Source organism: Nycticebus coucang, chromosome 18 (genome assembly GCF_027406575.1).
Source record: "Nycticebus coucang isolate mNycCou1 chromosome 18, mNycCou1.pri, whole genome shotgun sequence".
NCBI lineage: Eukaryota > Metazoa > Chordata > Mammalia > Primates > Lorisidae > Nycticebus > Nycticebus coucang.
In genome coordinates, this window is record NC_069797.1 from 47,224,853 (window position 1) to 47,248,435 (window position 23,583).

Sequence of the window (23,583 nt, forward strand, 5' to 3'; positions counted from 1 at the left end):
TTCTACATTTACTAAGTTTCACATGTACCCTTGTAAGATGCACTGCAGGTGTAGTCCCACCAATCACCCTCCCTCCGCCCATCCTCCCCCCTCCCTCCCCTCCCTCTCCCCCTTCTCCCTATTCTTAGGTTATAACTGGGTTATAGCTTTCTTGTGAAAGTCATAAATTAGCTTCATTGTAGGGCTGAGTACATTGGATACTTTTTCTTCCATTCTTGAGATACTTTACTAAGAAGAATATGTTCCAGCTCCATCCATGTTAACATGAAAGAAGTAAAGTTTCCATCTTTCTTTAAGGCTGCATAATATTCCATGGTGTACATATACCACCATTTATTAATCCATTCATGGATCAATGGGCACTTGGGCTTTTTCCATGACTTAGCAATTATGAATTTGGCTGCAATAAACATTCTGGTACAAATATCTTTGTTATGATGTGATTTTTGGTCTTCTGGGTATATATCTAGTAGAGGAATTATAGGATTGAATGGCAGATCTATTTTTAGATCTCTAAGTGTTCTCCAAACATCTTTCCAAAAGGAATGTATTAATTTGCATTCCCACCAGCAGTGTAGAAGTGTTCCTTTTTCTCCCCATCCATGCCAACATCTCTGGTCTTGGGATTTTGTGATATGGGCTAATCTTACTGGAGTTAGATGATATCTCAAAGTTTAACATAGAATTATTATAAGTACTATCTACATTATTAAAAGTTTTTCTTAAACATAAATTTCAATGGCAACCAAAACTTAATACATGGCTAAGAGCCTACTTTAAAATTTCCCTATTGTTAAGAAATTACTTTTTTCTTTTGGTACTAAAAGTAGTTCTGCTACTCAACTTTAATCATAAGAAGAGAATTAGAAGCTGAAACTATGTAGAGATAGTACTGATCACCTATCAGATCAATAAAAATTTAAATCCTTAACAATATATTCTAATGACAAAGTTATGGGAAAGAGGCCCTTTTGTGCTTTGCTGATAGGCATGCAAAACGGTAAGAACTTCTAAAGAAAGAATTTGATAATCTCTAACAAAAAACTACGTTTTGATCTAGCAATTCCATTTCTAGGAATCTATCCCAAAGATATTCTTGGAAAAAAATACAAAGTGACTTATAGAGTAGGTTATTCATTTTGGCATAATTTGGATTCACCAAAAATTTCAAACAATCCAAATGGCCATCAATAAGGTACTGGCTAAAGGAACTATGGTACATTTGTGCAGTTATAACAAGGAACATCTTTATAAACAGATATGAACTTAAAGTTAAGACAAAAGGCAAGGTTGAAACATTATATTAATATGAGACCCATTACTTAAGAATATTCTGGGGAGTGGAATCCAAATATATGTAATTATTATGTGTGTGTGTGTATGCATTTGTTTATGAAAAGAAGGACTAAAAAAGAATCAAGAATAACAATTAATTTCTAGAGGAGGAATAAGGGCACAAGTGCAGAACAAAAATAAGAGTAAGATTTCTCTGAATACACCTTGTTAAATGTATGTTATGTTTACAAAATGGCCACCAATTCCTATTAGAAATAAAGTCTTGATCTATACTGCTTGAATTTGGACTTGACTATTTGAATTGCTCTGGCCAATGGGATACCAGCAAATGTAAAGTTTGAAATTTGAAAAACACTTGTGCTTGTTGCTGGGAATACTTTGCCATCACAGGAAAAAGCTGGAGTTAGTCTGCTGAAAGATGACACCCAGGTAGAGAGAAACCTCAGCCAGGCAGCCTTCCTAGGGGAGACTTCATATCATGGGAACGAAGCCATCTTCCACTCCCTGGTGAAAACTAGACTGCTCAGCTAACCCTCAGAAACACTAGAAACAATAAACGCTTATTGTTTTAAGGCACTTTGGGGTGGTTTGTTAGTCAGCAAGAGCTAATCTTACGTTATATAATCACGCTAGAATTATATTTTAGATATTCAAAAATCAATTTTTTAAAAAAGCAATCCCTACAAACGATTTCATAGAGAACACAGACTTTGCCCTATACATTGATCTGTGCTGAATGGCAATTTAATGTATTACTTTGCTCATTACTGCCATCCTAGACCATATAGACAATTAATTATAAAAACTGCTTCAACCAAATGTTCATTAATAATCTATGTATTTCAAACTAATACATATTTCAAAACATTAAGTTTAATTTAAAAATTACTTTTCAAGTAGACTGGATGAGTCTACAGAAGATGTATTTTTATACATGCTTTCACCACAGTAGCCTTGGATTTAATGGCTGTGTAAATGAAGATCTTGATGAAGAGTCTAGAAATTCTTCTTTCTAGAAGAATTAGAAATAGAAAAGTAGAAAATCAATTGTTAGGTCTGAGAACGGTCAAATTTGATCCCAACTTTGTACAAAAACATTATATATACCAAGTACATAAATATTAATAAGATATGTCTGTGTGTAGATGTTAGATGTATGTTACACATTTTGTGCTATGGCACTTTAGTCATTGAAGATACAATGAGAAGTTAAAAGACAGCTCCTTAGATAGATAGACCTATATCTAGATTATTATGATTATCTATATAAAATCTTTAATTCTTGGCCAGGTGCGGTGGTTCACACCTGTAATCCTAGCACTCTGGGAGGCCGAGGCAGGTAGATTGCCTTTCAAGACCACCCTGAGCCAGAGCGAGACCTCATTTCTAAAAAAACAGCCAGGCATTGTGGTGAGCACCTGTAGTCCCAGCTACTTAGGAGGCTGAGGCAAGGGATTTCTTGAGTCCAAGAGTTTGAAGTTGCTGTGAACAATGATGCCATGGCGCTCTGCTGAGGACAACAAAGTCAGACTCTATCTCCAAAAAACAAACAAACAAACAACAACAAAAAAAAAACCACTTCAATTCCCAGCAAAAGTGAAGAATATAGCTAAGCTTTAGGTAATTATTACAGCTTCCAACACTGGTAAGCTTAAAAATTATATAATGAAAGATTGAGGAAAATGCCTCTTGTGAGCCTAAGGCTATGAAATTATAGTCAGAAAAATAATTATACAATACACCTGAAGAAAACAAAATTCTTATGGTCTCACCAAGTATCTTGAGCAACTTCTTGCTGATCCTATATTACTCTGACTCACATCACTCCACGAGCTTCTTAAACACTTTTCTATGAGGAAAAAAAAAACAAAACATGATTTTAATTTCTTATATAGTTCCCTTGTGAAAATTACAGAGAATGATGCAGTTTCATTTAGTTAACACAAACTGTATTTGAACAAAGATTTACCACTTCTGCATAAGAAATAAGAATGAAGCAAAATAAATGAAAATTAAAAAAGACACTAGGATCGTTTGGCACAATGATATCTTCCTACTGAAGAAATGAGTGGTTAGATTGAGAGATTAGGTGCTTTTCTCACACAAATGAGAACTATTAATAGTTAGTGGTTATTTTCCCAGATAGAACTCAGGCTTCATAGCCACAAGATGGATTTTGAGACCTTAAAGACCTAGGTTCCAATTTGAGCTTTTGAGTTTCTCTAAGTCTCCGTTTCTTTCTTTTTTTGTCCAGGGTTGGGTTTGAACCCACCACCTCCAGTATATTGGGCCGGCACCCTACTCCTTTGAGCCACAGGTGCCGCCCTAAGTCTCGGTTTCTTTATAAATACAGTAGGTGCCTTGATTATAGTGATGGTTCCACAAAGGGATACATGTGTCACACTTATCAAATTATCTCATATTAAATGTCTGCTGTTTGTTGTAAATCAATTATACTATGATAAAATTAATTTTTTGAAAAACAAACAAACAAACTGATTTTCATTAAAAAATACCATCTTGACGTTGGTATGCATCTCATTCCCTCACAAGAGCCGACTAAAATAAGAATAAAGAATTCAAAACAATATAAACTCAGAATGTTGAAGTGTAAATGGAAAGAGCCATCACATGACAATTTTCAACCAGTTTATGGAAGATAAATGGTTAGGTGACAATTCATAAAAGTGGACTGAAGAAGCTGAAACCTAGGGCAGAGCTTCCTAAACATTTTGAAGTTTGAGCACCCACATACAAAATAGTAATATTTGTATGGGTAAAAAGAGGTGATATCCTTAGAGAAGCTGAGTGGGATCAGCACAACAGCACGCTAGCCACTGATTCCCAACAAAATTCTAGCATAGGAAATAGATGTAGGAGGAGACCATCTCCAGAATCCCGGAGAAACTGATGACTCAGAAACCTAAAGTTCAAGGAGAACAAAACTGAGGCACAGAGCTAAAATCAAGAGGCTCATCCTATCTCTTCTCTAACTGTTGTATGCAAAAGAAATCACAGATTCCTCTGTAAATAAATTGGAAGGACTGGAAAGAGAGAGTCAACTACCTTTTGGGACCCCAACCCAGCATTGTCCTTACTGGTCTGGGTATTAAAAACATAGTTCACTGCTTGAGCCCAGGAATTTGAGATTATGGTGAGCTATGAGTAGGACACCGTACTCCAGCCCGGCAACAGAGCAAGACAGATTCTGTCTCAAAAACCAAAACAAAACAATAACCAAAAAACCCCAAACACTTCAGTTTCATAGCCCTTGTGGTAGCAAGCAACAGAACAGTGAAGCATGCAGATCAACAGCAACCAGAGAAACAGAGCCGCTGAGCAGCTGCTGTCAGCAGCAAAACTCAGTCACCTAGCAAGAAAGTTACTCTCAAGGAAAAGAGGAGCAACTTAGGACTGGAGGGAGGAGCTTCAAATCCTAGAGCTGTGACCAGTTGTCACAGCAGAGTCAAGAGCAACGGGGATGGTCCACAAGATACATAGCCATGGAAGCATTCAGTTCTAAAAGTAAGTTTGCACAAGTTCATTACAGATTGTTTTAACAATCCATGTGTGGTGCAGATTCTCAAACCTCAAGAGTGGCGGTTTTTTATAACAACAACAATAAAAGTAATTACCATTAATTGGCACTATGTGTCACACCTATGTATTCCAAATGTACTTATTTAATATCATCAAAAATGTACTAGACATAATTCAAACAGAACACCAAGTTCAAGTAGCCATACTGCCTAACTGTGTTAGTCACATGGCCTTAAAACAATCACCTAACCTCTCAGTATCTCCTGATATTAAGGTGGGAACAGTAACGCCTCGCTCAATATTATTAGAATATTCTATATTAATAGAAAACTGAGCAGCCTTTCTGCTGGTACCAAAGTGAATAAGATCCACATCTGGTGGTGATTTGTCCTAACTGGGCACAGGGTCTCTGGGTCCCCGTGGAACACAGCCAAACCCCATGGGTATGTCAATGGCAAATCTCTGCAACAGATTCCATACAGACTCCCATTTAACAAGGCATTTAAAAATATTGCTTTTAAAGTATTAAAATAAAATTTCAGTGCTTAAATTATTCCATTCATCTTAGTACACATGCCTGGCAGTGTGCTATGTGCTAGAGATGAGATTAAAAAGCAGAGTTCACCCCCAGATCAGAGGGTGTGAAGAGCTCTTGACAGTGGTATGCACAGGGAGGGAAGGAAGCATAGAAGAGTCAACATTAAACGCTAACACAGGTGGACAGTTGGACAGCATGTTAGAGGATTTCCTCAGGGGCCCCACAATGCAGAGTTATAGGGAAACCAAGCGACTGTCCACTATCACCAGCTAGTTGTAAAGCAGAATTTGAAGGCTGTTCTTCCTGGCTCTAAACCCAAGCCTTTTCTACTACAGTATGATGGAAAATTAATATAGGTGAAAAACTTCATTCTCCAAAAAACTTGGATGAGTGTATAGTAGTAGTGACATGCTTATCCTTCATCTTTATGAAGATGACACTATTGATTAAACTTTTTTTTATTTTTTGAGACAGAGTCTCTCAAGCTGTCACCTTGGGTAGAGTACTGTGGCTCTACAGCATACATAGGTATGCTGTACATAGCTCACAGCAACATAGCTAGTACACAGCACATAGCTCACAGCAACACAGCTAGTACATGGTTCATAGCTCACAGCAACATAGCTAGTACATAGTACATAGCTCACAGCAACATAGCTAGTACATGGTTCATAGCTCACAGCAACACAGCTAGTACATGGTTCATAGCTCACAGCAACATAGCTAATACATGGTTCATAGCTCACAGCAACATAGCTAGTACATAGTACATAGCTCACAGCAACATAGCTAGTACATGGTTCATAGCTCACAGCAACATAGCTAGTACATAGTACATAGCTCACAGCAACATAGCTAGTACATGGTTCATAGCTCACAGCAACATAGCTAGTACATAGTACATAGCTCACAGCAACATAGCTAGTACATAGTACACAGCTCACAGCAACATAGCTAGTACATAGTACATAGCTCACAGCAACATAGCTAGTACATGGTTCACAGCTCACAGCAACATAGCTAGTACATAGTACATAGCTCACAGCAGCATAGCTAGTACATGGTTCATAGCTCACAGCAGCATAGCTAGTACATAGTACATAGCTCACAGCAACATAGCTAGTACATAGTACATAGCTCACAGCAACATAGCTAGTACATGGTTCATAGCTCACAGCAACATAGCTAGTACATGGTTCATAGCTCACAGCAACATAGCTAGTACATAGTACATAGCTCACAGCAACATAGCTAGTACATAGTACATAGCTCACAGCAACATAGCTAGTACATGGTTCATAGCTCACAGCAACATAGCTAGTACATAGTTCATAGCTCACAGCAACATAGCTAGTACATAGTACATAGCTCACAGCAACATAGCTAGTACATAGTACATAGCTCACAGCAACATAGCTAGTACATGGTTCATAGCTCACAGCAACATAGCTAGTACATAGTTCATAGCTCACAGCAACATAGCTAGTACATAGTACATAGCTCACAGCAACATAGCTAGTACATAGTACATAGCTCACAGCAACATAGCTAGTACATGGTTCATAGCTCACAGCAACATAGCTAGTACATGGTTCATAGCTCACAGCAACATAGCTAGTACAAACTGTTTTTGGAAAATCTTAGTGTACTGTCTTCTAGAAAATATCCCTCCCACTCCTAATTCTACAGTATGATTAAATGTCTTTACTTAAAAATGTTAGTAAGAAACAAGTCAAAGAAAAATAGGCAAAATTCATATCTGTATGTGTTAGATTTTTGTTGAAAATTGTGTAACTACAATGTTGGTTTATAACCAAGTGCATTCTACTCAACACTTTAAGGCACACACACATACCTTTATCATAAATAATTGATTAGATGATTTATTGAACTATCATTGCAACATTTAAAATAATATATATAGAATAGGCCCATAAGAGCTTTGTAAGCAAGAGCTTAATTTCCATCCTTCCTTGCCAAAGTACTTTTATTCAAAATACTTAACAAGCTATTAGGTCAAGAACTCTAATGTCTTTTAGCTATTTGTCTAAAGCAAAAAAATATCAGAAGTGAGAGAAAGAAAGTGTGATAGCAGCTGAAGGCAAGATTTGTTGGATCCATACTAAACTCAAATAGTCTCTTCATAATACTAACAGTAATTTTTAAAAGCTCATGAGAAAAGTGCTTTCTTGGAAGCTATTGGTCATCTAGAAGTCTCTGAAACTCAACCAGATTATCCTGATCAACTGATTGGGATCTTCAGCTCATACTGTGTGTGAGGGCTTATGCTTATATTCTTAGAGATGGACCAAAAGCAAAGAAAGGAGCTCAAGGAGGCTTTTTTGTTTGTTTGTTAGCCTTTCCAAGGACATACATGAGGGATTTAATTGTTTTTGTCGGTTCACACACTATACAAAGTAACCAGATTCCAGATAAAGCAATAAGAACATAGGGCACGCCTTGATTTTATGTTCAAAAACGGAGATATGGCTGAAGTCAGAAGTATCTAAGAAAGGTATATAAGCATGGCTTATAAAATATCCCCTAAAAGTAAAAATTTAGCACATTATTAAATAAATAGTTATGAACAAGGAAAAGAGGGACAGGTGCAGTGGCTCATACCTGTAATCCTACCACTCTGGAAGGCCAAGCAGGGAGGATTGCTTGAGGTCAGGAGTTGGAGACCAGCCTGAGCTAGAGTCAGGTGCCCTCTCTACTAACAAAAAGAAAAAAACAACTAGGCACAGTGGCAGGTACCTGTAGTTCCAGCTACTTAGGAGGCTGAGGTAGGAGGATTGCTCAGGCCCAGGAGTTTGAGGTTGCAGTGAGCTATGTATGCTATGATAAGCTATCGCACTCTAGCCTAGATAGCAGAGTAAGATTCCGTCTTTAAGAAAAAAAAGAAAAAGGGGTTAGAAAAAATGAGAGAATGAGGACATTTTAATGAGCATTCGAGGAGAAAGGATATCAGTAATAGTAATGGTGAAAAATCCAAATCTAGGATTTGTCTATCAAAGGCAGGATAGTAGCTCATTTTAATGCTCTATGGTTGACAAAGGGTGATCCAGGAAACATAAAAAAGTATTTGTTAGCTCATGCATACCATCATAGAATAGTTATTACAAAACACCAGAAACCATCTAAATATATAGACATTTATAACTGGTTAAATAATTAAAGGTATATCAACATAAAACAATAACCATGTAGTCATCGAAAATAATCTAGATCCTGGTGCGGTGCTGGCCACATACACTGGGGCTGGTGGGCCTGCCAAACAAGAATGACAACTACAACAAAAAAGTAGCTGGGTGTTGTGGTGGGCGCCTGTAGTCCCAGCTAGGAGTTTGAGGCAAGAGAATTGCTTAAGCCCAAGAGTTTGAGGTTGCTGTAAGCTGTGATGCTACAGCACTCTACTGAGGGCAACACAGTTAGACTCTGTCTCAAAAAAAAAATAATCTAAGTCCTATTTCTGCTAAAACCAGTGGAAAAAAGAACAACAACAACAACAACAACAACAAAAAACGAACAAAAACAACAGCAGGCTAAAAATAGAAATGTATAGGGCAGTGCCTGTGGCTGAAGGAGTGGGGCGCCGGTCCCATATGCCAGAGGTGGAGGGTTCGAACCTAGCCCTGACCAAAACCGAAAAAAAAAAAAAAAATAGAATGTATAGAATAATCTTATGTTTTAATATGCATTTGTGAAAAAATTACCCTAAAATGTAAAAAAAAAACCTGACAATTGAAATTACCATTATTCTTTATTTACTATTATTTTTTATTTCCTTCTTTAAATTATTCTATATTTTTTGAATAGTTCACAATAAGGATAAATACTTGGATGTATTATTTTGATAAAGAAGAAAAAAATACCAAAAAAGTTATCAGGTTTGAGTGTCCTGTCTGGGTATCTAGTGTTTAAATGAGCCCCTATGATGTCATTTAGTCATTCAATGTCATTTTCCTGTAGTGTCATTTTCTTCTTTCATCTACATTTGCTTAGGTGTCAATTTGCATCTCTATTTGCTTAGGTGTCATAACATAGATTTGGTGCTTCCCAAAGAAAACTGCTTATATCCTTCAAAAGAACTTCTTATGACAACTCCTATATAGGCAAACTGACAGGCATTAAAAATAAAATACACCTTTATTTTATTTATTTATTTATTTTTTAAGACAGAGTCTCACTTTGTTGCCCTCAGTAGTGTCATGGCGTTGTAGCTCACAGCAACCTCCAACTATGGGGTTCAAGTGATCCTTTTGCCTCAGCCTCCCTAACAGCTGGGGCTACAGTTGCCCGCCACAACACCCCTGCTATTTTTACAGACAGTGGGTGGCGGTGGGGGGTGGGGGGCTCAGGCTGGTCTAGAACTCCTAAGCTCAAGAGATCAGTCCACCTCGGCCTCCCAGAGTGCTAGGATTACAGGTGTGAGCCACTGTCCTGGCCTTATCTTTTGCTGTTATAATTTGAAAAGAAAGAAGACTCACGACAGAAACTCATAGTACAAAAAATACTTAATGTTATTTTCTTCTGAAATTATGGTCTGTTTATCTGAATTTTCCTTGCCATGGTTTTATGTTTAGATGCACACTGGTCGAGAGGCTCAATGCTTGCTGGCCATGTGACCTTGAGCAGCCGCTTACTAGGTCTGCTCCCCAGTTTCTTCATATGTGCAATGACAAAATCCTTCATAAAATCATCTTTAAACATTTTGGGCTCTATAAACCAAAAGTTTATGCCAGTCTTATTAAACTGAAGTTCCCAAATGTTTTTTTGAGGAGAAAATTTTCCTTTTAGAATGCATATGAGGGCGGCGCCTGTGGCTCAGTGAGTAGGGCGCCGGCCCCATATGCCGAGGGTGGCGGGTTCAAACCCAGCCCCGGCCAAACTGCAACAACAAAAAAAAATAGCCGGGCGTTGTGGCGAGGCGCCTGTAGTCCCAGCTGCTCGGGAGGCTGAGGCAAGAGAATCGCTCTAAGCCCAAGAGTTAGAGGTTGCTTTGAGCCGTGTGACGCCATGGCACTCTACCGAGGGTGGTACAGTGAGACTCTGTCTCTACAAAAAAAAAAAAAAAAAAAGAAAGAATGCATATGAACCTCTAAGATGAGTGTGGTCCACCAATGGGATGGAGCAGCCTTCAGTCAGATCATTTGGAAGGGAATGGAGGGGAGGAAAAACATGTAATGGCATTTCACATTATGGTCGTTTCAGGAGAGGAGGAAGGTATGATGAGGCTGGCTACCCAATGCATAAGTTCTCTGGTTTCTGTGACTGGACTGACATGTCAACTATTTATAGACTCACTGGAGCTAATATTACAAATATAATTATTTCTTGTGTAGTTAGACCTATAGATTCAGTATTATACTTGAAGAAACATAAAAATAATAGCATTTAGAAACTGGCAACTTGTATACCTTATCACAGCAGAGACTCTTTATGATAACATCAGCTATTTACATAATCCCAAGGTTGTTTTAAAAACATTGGCAAAATCAGCAATGACTCCTTTCTCTGGGCTAAACTTTACTTAACTGATCCTTTTGAAACAACAAAGGTTTTAGAAGACAAAGATATAAAAGTGCATAGAATTATACTATGTAGTCTTCTCTCTTGGGACGGGGGGCTGAGGTTGGGGGTGGGGTGGGAAGTCCCTAATATAAAATACCCCAGTATTTTCATGTAACTATTCACATCCTCCCCTACGCTTTCAATCAATTCTAGATTGCTTATAATACTTAATACTATGTAAATGCTATAAAAATAGTTGTTATACTGTCAATCAGTACATATGACAAGAAAAGTCTATAGACATTCAGTACAGACAACATGGGGCTAACTGCGCTTTGACGTATGGCCAACCATGTTTTGCCATATTCTTTATTTTGTACCCAAAGGCACTATTCCCTCTGCTAGTGCTGTTTTTTCTTTTCTTTTTTTTTTTTTTAGTGCTGTTTTTTCTTTTCAAGAATCTAAGCGGTTCAGGAATGCTGTTCATTTGTCTTGGGGGTAGATGCATAACATCTGGCTGTAACACATAGCCCAAGCCTGTGGAAAATGCCTGAAAACTACTTCAAAGGAGTCTTGGTCTTCTTGAAACCTGAGATCTTTCTCAACACCACAGCTCACTGCTCTCAGAAGTTTCCTTAGACGACGCCACTGCTCTCTGCTTGCTTTCATTTATGCATTTGTTCACCAGACACTGACTGGGTACAGTCATGTGCCTACTCAGTGCTGGTGACATTATTGTGAACAAGCCAAGATCCTTGCTCTTATGGCATTAACATTCTAGTGGTAGGAGAAAAATAATAAAAAAGGAAACAACAGAATGAACCAGGTTTCAGACATTGAAAGATGACATCAAATGTGACTGAGCAGAGGAGGAGGGCTAATTTAGATGGGGTAATGGTATGCCAGCTAAGACCCAAATAATACCAAGTGCAGGACCCAGCTAAGAGAGGGACCCTTTTAAGAGCAGGCTCTTGCCCATGGAACTTCCCCGATCTTGATAAATATTACTTGAATAAATGAATGCCATCTACTGATGAATGATTTCCATTTTCATTCTACCTTATCTGTCAATCAGATAAACTTATCAAAGATCATTTAATTGAAGTAGCCACTCAAGAAAGTGGCATAAAGGCAGCTGCCAGGAAATGAGAAACTAGGATATGAAGATTTACTGAGGCAACTTCATGACATTACTGTGCTTCAATTGGAAAACAGTGATTATCCAGCCTGCTCTCAAGCAAATTATAATTTGTTCGTTTCTACTATTTATTCAAATACATTACTCTCTCTGTTTAAGGTACAAGTATTTTAATAAATATCTACCAAATAAATAGTTGTTAGTACTGTTGGAATTATTGTTAGGTATTTAACATTGCTAAATAAATCCAATAGCTTTATCAGGCAAATAGACCACTAGAAAACACAGTTCAGTGATTACCATGTTGAGACTAAAGCTGTAACTTCCTTAATTTATATTATGCATTGAAATACTGAAAAATGTAACTACAAACTAAAATTTAAAATAATACATCTTTATAATCTTTAAGTCTTCAGAAAACCTAAAAACCAATAGTCAGATAAGAAAATGTATGAATAAGTTTAGGAAAAAACTTAATTTTATGAAAAAGCTTTATTTCATATGTAAAACTTCACATGATCCTAGCTAACTAGAAAGGGCTTATAAGTAATTATTTGCTGCTTAAGAATAATATTGAAAACTAAAGGTATAAAGTCTGATATGCCAGTGGGCTCTCCATCTTGCAAGTGTGTAATCAACATCCATACCTGCAGAATGGGGTTAGACTAGCCTTGCCATGAACAGCTCCCATTCTGTTCATGGTAGAACTCATTACTTGGAATTGGCACAATATTACAAGCACATTCAGACTCACAAGAATTGCAGCCCAGGGTTATGTATTCATTAAAGTTTTAGAGAAAACGTATTTCAGCCTTTCCCAATGTTGCATTATTATTGTGCCTTTTATTTTCATAAGAACTCCTTGGATCCAGGTTTCAACCTTGGTCTCTGACCCTAATCCTATATTCAACTTACTTATTTGTTTTGGCTTAGAAATAATTTCAAACTGTGCCATCCATTAGAAATAGGCCTCCAAGAACCGGAGAGGCGGAGCAAGATGGCAGCCGGGTAACAGCTTCCTTGCATCTGGGCACCATTGAGGTCTGGGGAGATAGGACTCCAGGCATCTCTGGATGGTGGGATCTGCCTATCATCACCCCTGAGAGGATACAGGGAGTCAGCGAGAGACTTCTGGACCCCAAGAGGAGGACTAAAACAGTGGAAAACTGGCAAGTGGTCACGTGTGTTCAATCCGTCTAAACCTGCCCGCAACTTCCACAGGCACGAGAACTTAAAGAGCAAGAGGAAGTGAAAGGAAAATTAGGGCAAGGAAACAGATAAAAGAAATCACTCATGAGGAAGAATCAGCAGAAAACTCCAGGCAACATGAAGAACCAGTCCAGAACAACCCCGCCAAGGGACCATGAGGTAGCTACTGCAGAGGATTCCACCTATAAAGAAATGTTAGGAATGACAGAAAGGGAATTTAGAATACACATGTTGAAAACAATGAAAGAAATGATGGAAACAATGAAGGAAACTGCTAATAAAGTGGAAAATAACCAAAAGGAAATTCAAAAACAGAATCAAATAAGAGATGAACGATATGAAGAATATTAAAAGGATATAGCAGAGCTGAAGGAACTGAAACAGTCAATTAGGGAACTTAAAGATGCAATGGAAAGTATCAGCAACAGGTTAGACCATGCAGAAGAAAGAATTTCAGAGGTAGAAGACAAAGTTTTTGAGATAACTCAGATAGTAAAAGAGGCAGAAAAGAAGAGAGAGAAAGCAGAACATTCACTGTCAGAATTATGGGACTTTATGAAGCGTTCCAACATATGAGTTATAGGAATTCCAGAAGGGGAAGAAGAATGCCCCAGAGGAATGGAAGCCATACTAGAGAATATTATAAAAGAAAATTTCCCAAATATCACCAAAGATTCTGACACACTGCTTTCAGAGGGCTATGGGACCCCGGTCGCCTCAACTCTAACCGAGCTTCTCCAAGACACATTGTGATGAACCTGTCCAAAGTCAAGACAAAAGAAAAGATTCTGAGAGCTGCCAGGAGTAAGCGCCAGTTGACCTACAGGGGCAAATCCATCAGAGTGACTGCAGACTTCTCTAATGAAACTTTCCAAGCAAGAAGACAATGGTCATCTACCTTTAATCTACTTAAACAGAACAATTTCCAGCCCAGAATTCTGTACCCTGCTAAGCTAAGCTTCAAAATTGATGGAGAAATCAAATCATTTACGGATATACAAACATTGAGGAAATTCACCACAACAAGACCAGCTCTACAGGAAATACTTCAACCTGTTCTGCACACTGACCACCACAATGGATCAGCAGCAAAGTAAGAACTCAGAAATTAAAGGACAGAACCTAACCTCCACACTGATGCAAAAGATAAAACTAAGCAATGGACTCTAACAAAATAAGATGAATAGAATACTACCACACTTATCAATTATCTCAATAAATGTTAATGGCTTGAATTCCCCACTGAAGAGACATAGATTGGTTGACTGGATTAAAAAACACAAGCCATCCATTTGCTGTCTGCAAGAAACACACCTGGCTTCAAAAGACAAATTAAAGCTCCGAGTCAAGGGTTGGAAGACAATTTTTCAGGCAAATAGAATTCAGAAGAAAAGAGGAGTTGCAATCTTATTTTCAGATACATGTGGATTTAAAGCAACTAAAGTCAAAAAAGACAAAGATGGTCACTTTATATTGGTCAAGGGAAAAATTCAATTCTAAATATTTATGCACCCAATTTAAATGCTCCCAGATTCTTGAAACAGACCTTACTCAGTCTGAGCAGTATGATATCTGATAATACCATAATAACGGGGGACCTTAACACTCCTCTTACAGAGCTGGACAGATCCTCTAAACAGAAATTAAACAAGGATATAAGAGATTTAAATGAGACCCTAGAACAACTGTGCTTGATAGATGCATATAGAACACTCCATCCCAAAGATAAAGAATATACATTCTTCTCATCACCCCATGGAACATTCTCCAAAATTGATCATATCCTGGGACACAAAACAAATATCAACAGAATCAAAAGAATTGAAATTTTACCTTGTATCTTCTCAGACCATAAGGCACTAAAGGTGGAACTCAACTCTAACAAAAATGCTCAACCCCACCCAAAGGCATGGAAATTAAACAATCTTCTGTTGAATAACAGATGGGTGCAGGAAGAAATAAAACAGGAAATCATTAACTTCCTTGAGCATAACAACAATGAAGACACAAACTACCAAAACCTGTGGGATGCTGCAAAAGCAGTTTTGAGAGGAAAATTCATCGCTTTAGATGCCTACATTCGAAAAACAGAAAGAGAGCACATCAACAATCTCACAAGAGTTCTTATGGAATTGGAAAAAGAAGAACAATCTAAGACTAAACTCAGTAGAAGAAAAGAAATAACCAAAATCAAATCAGAGATCAATGAAATTGAAAACAAAAGAATCATTCAGAAAATTAATGAAACAAGGAGTTGGTTTTTTGAAAAAATAAATAAAATAGACAAACCATTGGCCAGACTAACGAGGAATAGAAAAGTAAAATCTCTAGTAACCTCAATCAGAAATGATAAAGGGGAAATAACAACTGATCCCACAGAGATACAAGAGATCATCTCTGAATACTACCAGAAACTCTATGCCCAGAAATTTGACAATGTGAAAGAAATGGATCAATATTTGGAATTACACCCCCTCCCTAGACTCAGCCAGGAAGAAATAGAGCTTCTGAACAGACCAATTTCAAGCACTGAGATCAAAGAAACAATAAAAAATCTTCCAACCAAAAAATGCCCTGGTCCAGATGGCTTCACTCCAGAATTCTAGCAAACCTTCAAGGAAGAGCTGATTCCTGTACTGCAGAAATTATTCCAAAAAATTGAGGAAGAAGGAATCTTCCCCAACACATTCTATGAAGCAAACATCACCCTGATACCAAAACCAGGAAAAGACCCAAACAAAAAGGAGAATTTCAGACCAATCTCACTCTGAGAATATAGATGCAAAAATTCTCAACAAAATCCTAGCCAATAGATTACAGCTTATCATCAAAAAAAGTCATTCATCATGATCAAGTAGGCTTCATCCCAGGGATGCAAGGCTGGTTTAACATACCAAGTCTATAAACGTTATCCACTATATTAACAGAGGCAAAAATAAAGATCACATGACCCTCTCAATAGATGCAGAAAAAGCATTTGATAAAATCCAGCATCCTTTTCTAATTAGAACACTGAAGAGTATAGGCATAGGTGGCACATTTCTAAAACTGATTGAAGCTATCTATGACAAACCCACAGCCAATATTTTATTGAATGGAGTAAAACTGAAAGCTTTTCCTCTTAGAACTGGAACCAGACAAGGTTGTCCTCTGTCACCTTTACTATTCGACGTAGTGCTGGAAGTTCTAGCCAATACAATTAGGCAAGACAAGGAAATAAAGGGAATCCAAATGGGAGCAGAGGAGGTCAAACTCTCCCTCTTTGCTGACGACATAAACTTATACTTACAGAACCCCAAAGACTCAACCACAAGACTCCTAGAAGTCATCAAAAATACAGTAATGTTTCAGGATATAAAATCAATGTCCACAAGTCAGTAGCCTTTGTGTACACCAATAACAGTCAAGATGAGAAGCTAATTAAGGACACAACTCCCTTCACCATAGTTTCAAAGAAAATGAAATACCTAGGAATATACCTAACGAAGGAGGTGAAGGACCTCTATAAAGAAAACTATGAAATCCTCAGAAAGGAAATAGCAGAGGATATTAACAAATGGAAGAACATACCATGCTCATGGATGGGAAGAATCAACATTGTTAAAATGTCTATAAATGTTTCCCATTCCTATCAAAATACCAACATCGTACTTTCAAGATTTGGAAAAAATGATTCTGCATTTTGTATGGAACCGGAAAAAACCCCGTATAGCTAAGGCAGTTCTCTGTAACAAAAATAAAGCTGGGGGCATCAGCATACCAGATTTTAGTCTGTACTACAAAGCCATAGTGCTCAAGACAGCATGGTACTGGCACAAAAACAGAGACATAGACACTTGGAATCAAATTGAAAACCAAGAAATGAAACTAACATCTTACAACCACCTAATCTTCCATAAACCAAACAAGAACATACCTTGGGGGAAAGACTCCCTATTCAATAAATGGTGTTGGGAGAACTGGATGTCTACATGTAAAAGACTGAAACTGGACCCACACCTTTCCCCACTCATAAAAATTGATTCAAGATGGATAAAGGACTTAAATTTAAGGCATGAAAAATAAGTCCTCCAAGAAAGCATAGGAAAAACACTGGAAGATATTGGCCTGGGGAAAGACTTCATGAAGAAGACTGCCATGGCAATTGCAACAACAACAAAAATAAACAAATGGGACTTCATTAAACTGAAAAGCTTCTGTACAGCTAAGGAGACAATAACCAAAGCAAAGAGACAACCCACACAACGGGAAAGGATATTTGCATATTTTCAATCAGACAAAAGCTTGATAACTAGGATCTATAGAGAACTCAAATTAATCCACATGAAAAAAGCCAACAATCCCATATGTCAATGGGCAAGAGACATGAATAGAACTTTCTCTAAAGACAACAGACGAATGGCTAACAAACACATGAAAAAATGTTCATCATCTCTATATATTAGAGAAATGCAAATCAAAACAACCCTGAGATATCATCTAACCCCAGCGAGAATGGCCCACATCACAAAATCTCAAAACTGCAGATGCTGACATGGATATGGAGAGAAAAGAACACTTTTATACTGCTGGTGGGACTGCAAACTAGTACAACCTTTCTGGAAGGAAGTATGGAGAAATCTCAAAGCACTCAAGCTAGACCTCCCATTTGATCCTGCAATCCCATTACTGGGCATCTACCCAGGAGGAAAAAAATCCTTTTATCATAAGGACACTTGTACTAGACTGTTTATTGCAGCTCAATTTACAATCGCCAAAATGTGGAAACAGCCTAAATGCCCACCAACCCAGGAATGGATTAACAAGCTGTGGTATATGTATACCATGGAATACTATTCAGCCATTAAAAAAAATGGAGACTTTACATCCTTCGTATTAACCTGGATGGACGTGGAAGACATTATTCTTAGTAAAGCATCACAAGAATGGAGAAGCATGAATCCTATGTACTCAATCTTGATATGAGGACAATTAATGACAATTAAGGTTATGGGGGGGGAGCAGAAAGAGGGATGGAGGGAGGGGGGTGGGGCCTTAGTGTGTGTCACACTTTATGGGGGCAAGACATGATTGCAAGAGGGACTTTACCTAACAATTGCAATCAGTGTAACTGGCTTATTGTACCCTCAATGAATCCCCAACAATAAAAAAAAAAAAAGAATGGAGAAGCATGACTCCTATGTACTCAATTTTGATATGAGGACAATTAATGACAATTATGGTTATGGGGGGGGAAGCAGAAAGAAGGAAGGAGGGAGGGGCGTGGGGCCTTGGTGTGTGTCACACTTTATGGGGGCAAGACATGATTGCAAGAGGGACTTTACCTAACAATTGCAATGAGTATAACCTAGCTTATTGTACCCTCGATGAATCCCCAACAATAAAAAAAAAAAAAAAAAAAAGAAATAGGCCTCCAATTGCATTAATGGTGATTTTAAACTGACAGAGAAGTAACGAAATATTTTCTAATATTGGAAAGAAATGCTGCTGTGGTTTTGTGGTTGTTTGGTGCCATCTATTGCAAAGCTGCCTTCTACAAGATGCGGTAAAAATAGCAAGGGCAGGAGTCAGAAAATAATGAAGCTTAAAATCCAGCTCTGCCATTGTTCAGCCGAATAAGGTTGGACAAGTTACCATTCATTCTAAGCCTGTTTCCTCCACTGTAAAATTGGGAGACTGGCCTTTTCATGGGTTGAGCTTAGGAAAAGAGTTAGGGAAAGGTCTGCTTCTAGAACCAAACTACCTTACTGGCCTTTCCTCCTTCCTCATACCCTTTCTAAAATGTCTGGAGCTGAACCTCCTAGCTAGATTTTCCTCTTTCCTTCTTTCTCTTCACTTCTGTCATTCTGAGCTTTTGAATGGTGCTCAGTGGTAGCCTGGGGGTGACATACCATGCAGGGATGAGTCACGTGTCTGGGACCAAGCTCTCAGCTACAGTAATTTGTTAACATACAGGAGGTATTGCACAAGTAAGTAAATACATTGAAGATAACGGTAGCCAGATTTCTCACTGTGGGACACACATACATGTATCTCTGTGTTTATATGTACAAATTATCTAGTTCTTTCTGCTGAGATGGTCTAGAAGAAATGACACTTGAATAACGAACATTTCTAGCCCCAGATTGTGTTTCAGAATGCACCTTCCACTAAGGAAACCAAAACTGCTTGCAGAAATGGTTTACTCCAAGGCTAGCACTGAAAAATAAAAGGTGAGCCTTGCCTATCTTGCTTTGCCAGAAAGCAGAGCAGTGATTAAAGAAGGGTGGGAAGAAATCAAAAAAGAGCTTCTAATGGTTAAATCTAGGAAAATTTTGAATTGGAATTAAAAATGCCAACCAATGAATCTGGGAGTAATGACATTAGAAAACTGTCATTTGGCATCCATCACAGTAATAAGACATTTGGACAAGCATCATGAATGGGTGCTTAACCTGGAAGGAGAAAGTTTGATTGAAACAGAATATTTATAGTCTCAAAGCTTCTCCCCATATTTATTACTTAACCTTGTAATACAGAAACTTGGCAGATATAATGTTATAAAGAGATAAAAGTTAATACGACAATATTGGAATAAATTGACACCATGTGACTCTTAAGAGGACTCATTGAGAGAAGCACAGCATCATTTCTATGGTGTTCCTGCCAAAGGTTCAGAAACCATGAGGAAACATCAGACAAATCTATATCTCTATATTGCAGGACATCATGCCAAGGAACTAGCCTATATTCTTCAAAAATGTCAAGGTCATGAAAGACAAGGAGAGACTGAAGAACAATGCCAAACTGAAGAAAACTAAAGAGACATAACATCTAAAAACAGTAACTAATTCTGGACTAGAATCCAATAACTAATCCAGTAACTAATTCTGGAGAGACTCCTAGATCCAAAATGAAAACTAAGAGACAAGTAGGATAACTTAAAGGGACTTCATTGATAACATGGTATTAAGGCCTTAATGAATGTATTTCCCCAAATTACTATGTTGAAGCTCTAACCCCAAGTGTAGCTGCATTTGGATTAAAAAGTAATTGGGGCTAAATGAGGTTATAAGAGTGGGACCCTGATCCTATAGGATTGGTGTCCTTATGAAAAGAGAGTTCACTCACTTCTCCCAGGCATATGAGGACACAGCAAGATATCAGATGTCTATAAGGCAGGAAGAGCCCTCACCAGGAACTGAATCCACTGGCACCTTGATCTTGGACATCCCAGCCTCCAGAACCATGAGAAATAAATTTCTGTTGTTTATACAACCCAGACTGTGGTATTTTGTTATGGCAGCCCAAAACGGATTATATATGGTAGTATTAGATTAATGTTAACTTCCTGATTCTGATGCCTGTACTGTGGTTATGAAAGAGAAAGTGTCCTCGTAATTAAGAAATAAACAAGTTAAATATGAAATTTATAACTCTGGAACATCATGTCTACATTCTAATCTCAAATGGTACAAAAATGTTAAAGACTAGAAAGTCTATTCGGGAGTGGCCAACCTGAGCCTGAGGGCTGCCTACTGATTTTGTCACAACTTTTTTATTTCTCTGCCGTGTCAGCTATTATGAAAAGTATGCGTGGACCCTTTTTTGTCAAATCAGCCTTTATTAGTGTTTGTGAATTTAATGTATGGCCCAAGATAACTTTTATTCTTCCAATAGGAGGCAAAGAAATAAAAAAGGTTGTAGGAAATCTGTGTATTATTTCTGCAACTTTTTTGTAAACTTTAAATTATTTCAAAGTGAAAGTTAATCAGAGATTTAACTAAATGATGTTTTACATAATAAGTGAAATATCAAAAAATATTTGTTATCCAGTAAATATGAATTGCTATTTTACATTATCATATTAAGACCGGATATAATGCATATTTTCCTTTATTAAAGTAGAAAGCTATAAAGACCAATACCACTTTGTTGCTAGCAAAATCATTCACTGTGGAAAGGAATAGTTTCAACTTGGAATTATAAAAAATAAAATAGGAGAGACTCCAAGAAAAAAACACTATTCCCAATATATATTTATACTGCTATCTAGAGTTATGTGGAAGGGGTGCCTGGAAAAAATAATAATCAGAGGAAATGTACTGTTGGCTTTAAGGACGTTAATGCCTACATGGCATTTGAGTGTATGCTGTTAGAAAATCTAAATATGAGATGTCTGATCCTGAAAACTGAAAATCTGGTACAAGAACCAAGAAATATATAGATGAAAAGATTTTCAAACACTGTCCTAACACAATATGAATAAATTTGTAGAATCATAGAAGCTTGAAATTTTTGAGAATGTATCAGAGTAGAAAGGAGTTAAAGGATACTTAGATTTTATTCCCTTTGGAACTTTCTGGCCTATGACCACAGTTTCTGGCCTATGACCACAGTTAATCAATTACTCGTTCAAGGTGACCACCATCACTCACCTTCATTACTGCAACTGCCTTCTAACTGCTACTTTCACTTTTTTGTCCTCCTTCCTTGAATCCACTCTGCATAAAATAACCAGTATCTTTTCTTTAGAAAAAAAGTGAGTCAGGGCTGGACGCTGTGGCTCACGCCTGTAATCCCAGCACTGCAGAGGCTAAGGCAGGTGGACTGCCTGAGTTCACAGGTTTGAGACCAGCCTGAGCCAGAGCAAGACCTCGTCTCTAAAAAATAGCTGGGCTTTGTAGTGGGTGCCTGTAGTCCCAGCTACTTGGGAAGCTGAGGCAAGAGGATCACTTGAACCCAAGAGTTTGAGGTTGCTGTGAGCTAAGACACCATGGCACTCTACCAAGGGCAACAAAATGAGACTGTCTCAAAAAAAAAATGTGAATCAGATCATATCACTTGAATTCTTAAAACACTCCAACAACTTCCTATTACTGTTAGAATATAATCCAAATCCTTGGACATGGCTTGAAAGGCTCTGTATTATCAGGGCTTTGTACACCTGCTCTGACCCCATTTCCTCCCTCACTATACTAGGAACACACCGGCCTCTTTTGTCTTCTTCTATCATATCTAGTTCTTTCCTTCCCCTGGGCCTTTGCAGGGCCTGGAGTTATCATTGTGTCAGTAGCTCCTTATCATTCAAGACAAGACTCAAATGTCACCTCTTCAGAAAGACCTTACTTTTCTATCCTCTTCCTCATCACTCTCAATCACATTGTGCTGGTCCCTTGTCTTCATTGCACTGTTACCTGAACTTCTCTTATTTATGTACCTGGTACTTGATAATCTCCTGAGTCCCTCAGTAGAAAGCACTGGTCCATAACAGATTTTGTCTAATTGGTTCTGTCTATAGCTCCAGCAGGTTGAATAGTGTCCCATCCTCGGTTGATTGCAATAAATAAATAAATATTGAACGACAAAGTTTCTCAGGTTGTTTCCACATCCACAAAGTACAGAAAATTAGACCAGCTCTGACCATCAAAAAAAAAAAAAAAAAAAATAGAGCCTAACTTCTACAAAGTTCTTCCTATGCATCAGGCATCGTGAAAAATCACTTTATACACATTCTCTCCTTTACTATTACGATTTCCATTTTACAAGTAAGGCGACCAGTTCTTAGAGTTCAAATAACAGGCCTAGGGACACAGAGCCTTGGTGAGGTCCCGGATAAGAAACCAGAACTGTCCGACCTCGGAACCTGAGCTCTTCAGCATGATTTTACAGTTTCTAGAAAGGTGCTTCCTTCTATTGCAATAAAATCGGCCATGCAATCTGTTCCCTTCCAGTTTGTCCTGTAGGACTAATTGAAGAAAGCTGTCCTCCCTCTCCCACCGGGTTCTTTTCCTTCGATCTTTCCTTAAACGTCCCTCACATACTAGTCACTCTCCTCCAGACTTCAGGAGGCTTTGACAGCGTCCCTCCCGCTTCAGATGTGGCGATTTTCACTGAGCAAGTAGTACAGGGGCGTCAGAGCCGCGGGAGCCCACCGCCCAGAGGCTGAGAAAATGCAGATGTCCCGAGTGTCCGCGAGAGCCCGGGTTACACAGGAAGGTGCCCCGAAAGATGCCCTGAGCCCAAGTAGAGCGCAGGAGCCAGCGATCAGGGCACCCCGGTAAAAAGACCGCAGGACAGCGGCGGCTGGGGGACGCTAGGTCGAAACAAAGGCTGGAAGAGTTTACAAAGATGAGAGACACAACCTCAGGTGAAGATAACGTTCCCATGGAGTACAGAACTGCGTTTTCCCAAAAGTAAGTTAGAGAGACCCTGGAGGGACGTATACAGTGGAAGGAACGGTCACGAAGCGAAACGCGAACTTACCTGTAATCTGGCAACCCGGCCTCCGTAGCCCGACTACACGCGCTGCCAGCTGAAGAGTCTGGTAGCCAAGGCAGCGGGCGGCTCAACCCAGATATCGCGAGAC

General features: G+C 38.4%; 1 protein-coding gene across 3 annotated transcripts in view; it reads right to left on the minus strand.

Annotated features, from left to right (window-relative positions):
* Window positions 1-23,578, minus strand: part of STXBP4 (syntaxin binding protein 4) — a 208,461-nt gene extending 184,883 nt beyond the window's left edge. For all 3 annotated transcript variants that reach the window (XR_008375460.1, XM_053568303.1, XM_053568302.1), the window contains exons 1-3: window positions 23,481-23,578; window positions 3,069-3,145; window positions 2,186-2,308 (exon numbers count right to left, since the gene is read on the minus strand). Coding sequence is in view for 1 of the 3 variants with exons in the window: in XM_053568302.1 (XP_053424277.1) it covers window positions 2,186-2,232 (47 nt within the window). In the remaining 2 variants the exon portion in view is untranslated. The remainder of the gene's footprint in view (window positions 1-2,185; window positions 2,309-3,068; window positions 3,146-23,480) is intronic.
* Window positions 23,579-23,583: the final 5 nt, after the last annotated feature.